The sequence below is a fragment of the Cloeon dipterum genome, chromosome 3, assembly GCF_949628265.1.
Source record: "Cloeon dipterum chromosome 3, ieCloDipt1.1, whole genome shotgun sequence".
Taxonomy (NCBI): domain Eukaryota; kingdom Metazoa; phylum Arthropoda; class Insecta; order Ephemeroptera; family Baetidae; genus Cloeon; species Cloeon dipterum.
This window is the reverse complement of record NC_088788.1, coordinates 5090250-5099962: the sequence shown is the minus strand read 5'-3', so window position 1 is coordinate 5099962 and position 9713 is coordinate 5090250. Positions and strand designations below refer to the sequence as shown.

The following is a 9713-nucleotide window of genomic DNA, read 5'->3' as shown; positions in this document are numbered from 1 at the left end:
TTTCTAGCTTGTTGTAGGCGTTGTTTGAATTATTTGATTAAATCAAGTACAGATGGCGTTGTTGTGTTTACAAAAAGATTGGGATAGAGGAACGGAGGAGAGAATTGAAATTAATAAAACATAAATTAAAGTGATTATTCAGAGATTCTAATCAAACAAAAATATAAAGCAACTGATTTTAAAGACACAAGGCAATTTTCTCAATCAGAAACGAATCTTAGAAGTTTTAAGAGTAAACAAAAACTGTCTTAACCTATCTCCTTTCTAAACACCCTAATCACCACTGAATTAAATACCCATTGTTATCTCAGCTGACAACCCAGTTTTCAATTTTTATCAAATTTTAGCGGCCGACCGACGTGAGAGGGCCACGTCATGGACGGCAAATACAACGCCAAAAGCCCCGGTAATAAATAATCTAGATTTATCGCCAATTTGATTGAAATTCGCGTCGAATTTTCAGCCGTGAAGCGCATTATGCGCGAGGCCTGCGAGTTGCAGGCGGCCACGGACCACTACTGGGCGCGACCGCTCGAGGACAACCTCTTCGAGTGGCACTTCACGGTGCGAGGGCCTTCGGGCACGGACTTCGAGGGCGGCCTCTACCACGGCCGCATCCTCCTGCCGCCCGAGTACCCCATGAAGCCGCCTAATATCATTCTCCTCACGGTTTGTTGATATGACACTTCCCCTCTTCTGATGTTTATTTCGAAACCGGACAAGGGTGTTGGTTCATGGTTCATGACGTCACTCGTTTTAAATGAGGGGTGCGTTGGGATTTTTATGTATAAAGAATTTTAGAAATAATTTTGAATTTACAAGGGAAAATTCCAACAATATTATTAATTTTTCCTGTTTACTGAATTATGTAAAAATTCTATTTTACAGCCGAGTGGTCGTTTCGAGGTGAACAAAAAGATTTGTCTGAGCATCTCAGGCCACCACCCTGAGACCTGGCAGCCGTCCTGGTCGATCCGGACGGCCCTGCTGGCGCTGGTAGCGTTCATGCCGACAGACGGCCAGGGCACGATCGGCGCTCTTGACTACACGCCTGAAGAAAGGCAAGTGCTGGCTAAGAGGTCCGCAAACTGGAGCTGTGACCAGTGCGGACATATTGCCGGACACCTCGCCTCTTCGGACGAAGAGGCCGCTCCGCTGTCCACTGAGGAGAGCGAGCTCGTTGGACAGATCACGTTCAAGGAGGAGGATAATGCTGCGGCGGCTGCTGCCACGGCCAGTCAAAATAATAGGTATAATTTGATGTTAAAATGTTAATTAATTAGCAATTATGGGAATGGCTCCGGCTTTTGGACAGTTTCCGATCATTTAAGGCTTAATTCTCGATTTGAAAATCCGGGAAATTGTTTTTGACATTTGTATGGTTTTTGGGCATTTTTTATAATATTTAGAGTTACATATCTCGTCTCCTGGTGGTCCAATTTAAAATTTAAGGTGTGCTTTGGATTCCTCTCTTCAAGCCTGATCGAATGAACACCATTTTTAAGGTCATTGGACAAGGTCAGAGGTCATTGCGGGTCATTTTAAGTGATTTAGTCTCTTTTCTTAAAAAAATTGCCATGTTTTAAAAATTGGAGAGGCCCTTCAAATCAGTGTTGACCACACATGCGAAAACTTCAAGGCGTTTTTAGCTTCCATTTTCAAGAATTTCCACCTGGAAACTCGGAAAGAACAAATTTTTGAATTTAAAATATTTTTTTCGGTCAAATCTCTGGTTATGAACGTCAAATTTTTTTCAAACGGGAAACCATAATGGGTTCTAACCAATTTTACCTTACGTGGAAATCCAACGCCTGTCTGAAAACCGATTTTGAGAATTTTCAAGCCCATAGAAAAATAAAAATTAATTTTTTCCTGATTTCTCGCGCGATGTGCATAGGCGAAAAAAGTTTTATTTTTATTAAATTTCGACCGCTCGTCCTATCCTCAACCACGACCCCTCATAAGATAGGTATTTGGACCAGCTTTAACTGGCAATAACCTGACGACCTTTTTCAGGGTAGCCCGACCTGATATCGTGTCCGCGGCGCGTTTTAAATGTTTTTCTACAGTTTCGAGAACGTTTGACGATACTTTGCAACGATTTTTCACCCTCGCCTTTCCCCGACCTTCCTCAGGTCGGTCAACCTGAGGACAATGTCGACGTAGTTTTGCTCGTTCCGCCGTCTTCAATTTTCGGGTTTCGCGATTAATTCAGATGAGATAAAGAAACAAATATTATTAAATGTTATTTTCAAATCATTCGCGATTTTCCTGCCTTTGTGTGTTTTTTTCCGCTTTTACTCTTTTCATTTTGTTTAATTTTCAAATATATTTCAAATTTTGTTGCAGTCCTGTGCCAGAAGCGGCGGAAGTAGTGGCGGAGGCGCAGCCGGACGGCAGCGTCGCCGGCAGCCAGGCAGTGATTCTCGGACTTTTGGTGGCCATCGCGCTGCTGCTCTACCGGAGAATGTTCCTGCTCGAGTGAGAGCCCGATTTATTGAATTGAGCCGAGTGGAGGGAGACCAAAGATTTTCTGCCGCTGCTTTTGTTCCGATTTTCCTGCAGTGCATAAAACCTGGGTTCAAGCACACATTGTGATTAAACGCGTATTTCATAATAATATTGTATAGTTAACTGAGAAACAATAAGGATAATAAATTAATGGCATTTAGAGTGAGGACCATAATGCAACAAAAAATACATTTTTTTATTTATGAATGGATTCATCTTCAAAAATGGCCTTTCCCTTGAATTTAGAGCTGTTTTAAGACATGTTTTGCATTATTTAAACATTAGAAATGGCTTATGAGAATTGGAAGCTCGAAAAGGAAAAGTCAACTGCACAAAATTAAAAAAAAAATCATACAAAAAATATTTCAATATCGTAATAAATTAAAATTAATATTTCAGGTTTAGCCAAAGGGTTTTGAGATAAATAAAATCACTCTGAGTAATTATTTATAAATACAAAGTTTAATAAATGCTCGCTTAACTACAGACTAAAAAGAAATGGCGGAGAAAACCGACACTTTGGTTGTTCTCGCAGTCGGCGGTTTGTTTCCGGTCGGAGCGAAAACGGAGATGAGACGATTGAATACTTTCCTGGAGGTAGGACAGTCCATTGAGGCTTATATTATTCTAATGCTGCTGAAGGCACCCCTGAAAGACACAAGAGTCGTCGGCGATTTGGCTTAGTTAATAATTATTTTGTAATTTAGTTCGTCGTCGTTGATGTTGAGGAGTTTTGGTCGGTCTTCGTCGCGAAGAGGTCGGCAATGTGGTAGATCTCGGTGCGAAAATCGAGGCTGCTCTCGGCGTGCGCCTCCTCCTGCTCGTCCGTCTTGATCCAGTAGCCCGGCCACAGCCGGATGGCCTCGTCGTGGCCGTCGGCCGCCGCCGCCGCCTCCACCGTCGTCGTGGCCGGTGCAGGCTCATACTCGGGCCACGCGGTCGTTGTTGTCACTGATGTCGAAGAGGAGGAAGGGACGACGATGGCCTCGGTGCTGCTCGGGCTGGAGGCGGCCTCGCGGCTGCCGCCCTCCGCCCCCGACACGCTGCTGCTGCTGCTCGGCACGGGAGGGGTGGGTGCACCGCCTGTCACCCCCAACAGCGCCAACACCACCAGGCAGGTCATCGACATCGTCTCGCTCTGATTATTACACCTGAAAGAATTATTACAAATACATGTATTAAATATTTATTTCTGTCAAATAAGAAAATTGAAAAAAGGCGCGTAATTCATCCATGATCTGTCAACTCTATTTTTAATTTAAAATAAAATAAAACGCTCTGAATAGTTGGTTAAATTTTTTAATTTAATTATTTTGTTTTTAAAAATTAATGGCATTCATAAGTAAATAAATTTACGCTTGTAAAAATCATGGAATGCAGGACAAGGGTGACAACTGAAAAATATTTGAATTGTTGATCGATAAACAATTTGTTCTGCATTTCGAAATGATTTTGAAAGTGTCTCTTGCTTAAAAAAATAAAAAAATTCACATTTTCTCCAAATTTTCCAGCGCTTGATTACATTTTCTTGACAGATTTCGATTCCTCTCGTCGAGGTCCGTCCAACGGCCTATAAAACCTTTTAAGGATACTCTTTGTTGGGAAATAAAATAAGATTTCAAGTAACGAGACAATCCTCACCATTTGAAAAGAATGCTGACTTTCCAGGCAAAAAAAATACAGTGGTTCTTTGGTCAATTTTGGCTTCAACCGATTTTCCGGGATTTTTTCTTTAAAATTTGGCTGTGGAAGAGTTTGCAATTTTTTCCGTCCGATTATTTCCACAGCCAAGAATTTGCAAGTTTGACGAGATGGATTTTTTTAAATTAGACAAGGAAAAGCTATTTTGAATTTATTGACATAGAAAAAATCATTGGCAACCCCTAAAAAATTATTCAAAGAGCTAGTTTTAAAATTAAAATCAAATAGAATCGATGAAAGTGTTCAATTTGATTATTTACTTGTTGGAGAGAATTAATTTTTAGCAGGAATAAATTTAATGTAGATGAATTTTTAGACGTTTCAATTTTTGTTACGTTAACTATGTTTTTAAAGCAAAAAATGCATACAATTATAATAAAAATTAAATTTTAAAAAATGCCCAGAAAGTTAGATCGAAATTCGCTGCAAAAACTGTTTTTAAAGATTTCTTTTTTTCAAAAATCATCCTTTTTTCATATATCCAACATAGTCTGTTTGCTAAATCACTAAATGTTCTTCATTTTTGCTAATAAAATATTAATTATTGAACTATTTTTAAAATATTATATAGAAATTTCAATGATTAATTTTAACCTTCTCGAGCAAGTGATTAGACTCGTTGCCATTTGCAAATTAATTGTTAAATTGTAAAAATTTCCAATTGCCGAAGCACACACAACGTTGCAAAATATTTAATTTTGTGAATTTATTAATATTCTCAATAAAATATTTATAGAAAATGCTTTAATAAATTAAAATCCGTTTTTGGGTATAATTAAATATTTAAAAATATATTTCTGAGCTGCAAAAACCCTTAAATAGAAGAAAAAAAATCCTAAAACAGGTTCAATAAGGTGGAATGAATCGTTTGAATACAATATAATCACTAAATTTGCGGAATTTGCCGTCGTCTTTTTTGTTTTTTCACGAAATGAACATATCCACTTACGGAATGACGGCAGCTGTCTGGGCGCGCGTTACGAAACGAAAGCCGTTTTTGCGGGAGCTTAGCCAGAATCGCGACGAATTAAATAATCGAAGGAGAGAGACGGCTGGCGACCGGCTCCGCGTTTTGCTGAAACCAATAAATGATACAAAATAAAATAAATGCAGCGCGCGGCGAATGTTTTTTTCGGTCGGTGCACGCGGCGCGGCGGCGGTGGACAAGGAGTTCGTTCGTCCGGGCGTACGTGGAAAATGCGGCAAAAAAGTTGCAATTAACAATGCGATATCGGCAGGCAAGAGGGGTCATCGAATTTCGTTCAGAGAAAAGTGAACGCGCTGCTCGAATTAATTTCAGGCGGCGGACGAGCGAAAAAGGAGATCGCGCAAAAGTGAGAAAGTGACGACCGATCGAGAGAAAGAAAGAACGGGTAAGAGCGCGTCGCAGGAAAAAACGTACACGCCAAACATGACGAGAATGCGAATTAGAACAAAAAAGAAAACCAGCTCCCGCCGGCCGCGTGCGTGCAGCCGAGCGAAGAAAATTAATCCGACTTTTAGCACTTGTCACCGACAGTTGACAAGCTAGCTCGACGATAATCATACTTCGCTCATATCGCAGCCCGAGAAATGAAAAATTGGTTGGAAGATTTATTTTACAATAGGCCAACAAAAAGAAATTGAAAAGAAAAATAATGTGATACACTACGACTCGGCCCGCAAGCCTAGGATCAGCATAGTAGAATGCTTAATTTATTTATGAATGAAATTTAAAAAAAAATATAGGGATTTACACTAGTTATAGTGTTCAAATCCACCAACAGATGGCGCCACTGTATACTTTCGTAATAAATTTAATTTTAATGCACTTCCGCTGTGATTTTCAGGCTCAATCCTTCTACTGTGGGTTCTTCATTTAATAAGTTTTCTTTTGACGTGCTGAAAACCAAAATTAGTCCAGCCATTCGCCGTAGAAACGTTGGAAATGATTTTATATTTCAAAAAATAGTTTTTCCCGATTCTATTGCGATTGGCTTAACCGATTATGGATTTCAGAACGTCAAAAGAAAGAAAATTAAGTGAAGAACCCACAGTGGCAGGATGAAGTCTAAAATCGCAGTGGAAGTGCCTTAAAATTAAATTTATTACTAAAGTATACGATGGCGCCATCTGTTGGCGTCTTCAATCACTAAGGGCTGTCGCAACTGGTGTATTAATTTCTGGAATGTCCTCTCCTGAATCTTTTGAATATTTAAAATTAAAAAAAAATTATATTTTTTAGCATAAATTTACCAAAGATATTGAGAATTTTTCATACTGGAAATTGAATTAAAAGGGTATTTTTAGCAGACAGTTTTGTGCAAAAATCTCTAATCGGGATAAGTGCAGCATCACATCAGTGTACGAAAAACTTCCTAAAAATTTAATGGCTTATTAGGATATTTTATTCTTTCCTCGATAATCGATCGAATGAGCAATAAGGTGCAACTCCTCTTTTCCTAGCAAAATAAATATCAGCGCATGAACTATTTTACAAAATAAAAAAATATGGAGCAAAGTTCCCGTGAAATTGACTAAGAAACCTTTGAAAATAAATTGTAAATTTAATTTTTAATCTTTTTTGAGGATATTTAGCGTTTCCACGCTTGTGCTGCATAGATCCAAATTAATATGAGATGAAATTTTAAATCGCTGTAGCAGAGTCGATTGCCAGTAACGTCTGAGAAAAGATTTTAATTTTCACATCAACTGTTGAGCGGTTTTTGCAACACTCAACGAGGTTTTCATTTTTGAATTTTTTTATCACTTAAAATGGAAATATACAAAATCTTTTTAAAATCCTACTCTGTGCATAATTTCATTACAGAATTTTTGTGGAATTAATACGGTGCAACAACTAATATTAATAGCTTGTTGTAACAAAATTTCTTTCAGTTGTGTTTCAGGAATTTGAACATTAAAAAAATCCTACACTGAAGCTAATTTTTTAAGAATATTTTCAAGTTCACATTAAAATTTTGTTACTCTATGTTTGCTGTAAATAAAACATTCTTAACTTAAATTAAAATTGAGTTAAATATTTGATTTTAATTTCCAGAAAAAGTTATTCTTTTTATGCAAAAATGGGACACTGTACATCTGCTCAAAATACGCAATGATTAATTTTTCAAGGCAGATCAGCTGCACATGGGAAATTATAATTGTTTAAGTTGTGAAGCTTTTTCCATTCTTTACTGTCCAGTAAAAGAAAACAAGATACAGATAATTTCAAATGAAAACTTTCAAATGATTAAAAATCACCTGAAAGTAGGCGTTAAATTATTTTTATATTTAAATCTCTTTTATGCATTCTGCAAGCAAAATTTATCTTTTAAAAAATGTGAAAATCCAAGCAGAACGAAGATGATAAACTTAATTTTTTTATTTTGATACAATCCATTTGAAATTAAATGAATTTAGTTTAAAATGTTTAATAAATCAAACTACAGTTGTGAATATTTTTTAAAACTTGATATAACAAATGTGCGAGCAGCTGGCAATTTCGCTAAATTGCTAAATTGACGCAAACAACTGGATAATTTGATCGACTGATCGTGAACCTAAAAATAGCCCTTTAATTCGCGACGAGCGTGAGAGGCGATCGCTCGGGTTGCTGCGGCCGCGAGGAAGGAAACACGTATGACGCAAAACAAGGCCCATTTGGCTGCTAATTGTCATTAATCAGGTGGATCTCGCGCGCGCGGACAACCAGCTAGCGCAGAGACCAGAGAGCCGCGCGCAGAGCAAATTGCATTATTTCCTCGGCGATCTCGCGCTCGGCACACTCTCGCGGGAGCAATGAATGAGGAAAATTCCAGCGCCACTTTGCCCTCGTTATAACACACACACACACACACACACACACACACACACACACACACACACACACACACACACACACACACACACACACACACACACACACACACACACACACACACACACACACACACACACACACACACACACACACACAGCAACGCGCGCATACTTTTGTCCGCCTGACATTCCTCGCACTTTCGCTCAGGAACAAAAGAAGACTTTTCCGTTTGAAAAGGATACATTTTTACCGTGAAAATGTTATGTTTAGCTCGGATAAAAATGAAAAAATTGTTTTTAAAGTTCCTACAATGGCTTAAAATAAAATTAATTTGGTTCAGAAATTTTAAAAATAAATAAAAGGTCCAAAATGATAGGGGAAAATAATTTTTTTAAAGGTCTGGGAATTTTTAAACAGTTTGTGAAACAAATTACTATCACAACCAAGATTGTTCAATAAAATTTAGGTGTCCTCTCACCTTAAATTTAATTTAAAATTAAAAATTAATAAAATTGCATCATGCCTAATCATATTTTCAATTTAAATCTGTAACCTTTCGTCAAAATTCCTCTTTTTTTTTTAAAAAAAATGGGAATTTTAACGGCCGGTGCAAGTGGAGAGGAAAGGAGGGGATGAATCTACCCCCAGAAAACGGTCTCACCTGTGGCTGAGAGGGAGGGAGTGCGAAGGGTCTGGCCGGCTGTGCGGAGGTGCTCGCAGGTCGGTTCCTGGCCGCGGAATAGAGAAGAGAAAAGCCGCGGCCGGCCGGCCGGACAAAGAGCAGAGTCCGCGCGCGCCCGCCGTGGTGGGGGGTCGCCCGCTTTCACCCTCGCCGCCCTTTTCGCCGGCCCCTGGTCACCTCTACCTTCGAAAATCAGCACGGAAAATATCTATTGAACCGGGAAATGAGTTTAAAATTATAAAAAAAAATTATGAATAGAAATTTTAAATGGTACAATAAAAGAGGGAGGCTTTTTGGGGCTTTTTTAAAGTTTTCTGACAAATAAAGTAGGTATTCCAACCTCTTTTGGCTTTTTATTTCAATTAGAGCAAAATAATATGGTTGAAAATTTTACCTAAAATAAAATGCAAATTTTCAGGTTATCTAAAAGGTCAGTTTTCCCCGTGAATTATATTTATAGCATTAACAGCTAATTTCAAAATCAATATTTTTTAGTTTCGCTGTACAACTTGATGCTTCTTTAAATTAAAAATTCTGTAAGTAATCACTATGGGTTGGAAAGAATTAATAATCGAAAAAAAACATTTATTCACGGGCTCTAATAATTTATTAGTAAATTAAAACTTTGAAGGAAATTTTAAACCTTTTGATACAAGAATAAAAACACGAACTATTTTATTTTAAATTAAAACAGACTTTGCTTTAAATCATTTTAAAGGTAAATCAAATTTGACTCAATCGTAAAAAATGTATAATTTATTTAAGCAAGTTTGAAAAAAGAACACGACTTTCCAGTAAATTTGTCTAACTCAAAAATTATGTTTTAAAATTCAATTTCTTTACGATGTTTTAATTACAACAACCTAAAAATTTAAAAACCAAATCATAATTCTATTTTTTAAAGTTTAATAAAATTAATAAATGTTTTGTTAATTGTACTAATTTTTATTTTTAGAATAAATATCTTATATTTGAAATTTTAAACGTATATACTTAATCAAAAATTAAGAATAAATA

At 37.4% G+C, this 9713-nt stretch overlaps 2 protein-coding genes across 3 annotated transcripts; one reads left to right on the top strand and one right to left on the bottom strand.

Moving 5' to 3' along the window:
• Window positions 1-270: 270 nt before the first annotated feature.
• On the top strand, window positions 271-2698 carry LOC135938290 (ubiquitin-conjugating enzyme E2 J1-like). The gene is made up of 4 exons (XM_065481889.1): window positions 271-406; window positions 464-669; window positions 889-1250; window positions 2350-2698. Exons 1-4 carry the CDS (start codon window positions 376-378, stop codon window positions 2483-2485), a joined length of 735 nt encoding a protein of 244 aa, XP_065337961.1. The 5' UTR covers window positions 271-375; the 3' UTR covers window positions 2486-2698.
• Window positions 2699-2951: 253 nt separating this feature from the next.
• On the bottom strand, window positions 2952-8928 carry LOC135939273 (uncharacterized). 2 transcript variants are annotated; one of them, XM_065483565.1, is made up of 2 exons: window positions 8676-8928; window positions 2952-3662 (listed from the first exon to the last, which is right to left on the bottom strand). In XM_065483565.1, the coding sequence occupies exon 2, from the start codon at window positions 3638-3640 to the stop codon at window positions 3215-3217; it is 426 nt and encodes a 141-aa protein (XP_065339637.1). In that variant the 5' UTR covers window positions 3641-3662; window positions 8676-8928; the 3' UTR covers window positions 2952-3214. The 2 variants fall into 2 exon arrangements, with proteins under 2 accessions (XP_065339637.1, XP_065339638.1); XM_065483566.1 differs by lacking the exon at window positions 8676-8928 and adding an exon at window positions 5162-5630.
• Window positions 8929-9713: the final 785 nt, after the last annotated feature.

What these genes read in the sequence shown, in the direction of transcription:
- LOC135938290 (XM_065481889.1), top strand. Translation starts at nt 376, where the DNA reads ATGGACGGCAAATACAACGCCAAAAGCCCCG. An exon ending in CTAATATCATTCTCCTCACG is followed by an intron (nt 670 to 888) that starts GTTTGTTGATAT and finishes TCTATTTTACAG; the next exon opens with CCGAGTGGTCGTTTCGAGGT. An exon ending in ACGGCCAGTCAAAATAATAG is followed by an intron (nt 1,251 to 2,349) that starts GTATAATTTGAT and finishes ATTTTGTTGCAG; the next exon opens with TCCTGTGCCAGAAGCGGCGG.
- LOC135939273 (XM_065483565.1), bottom strand. Translation starts at nt 3,640, where the DNA reads ATGTCGATGACCTGCCTGGTGGTGTTGGCGCTGTTGGGGGTGACAGGC.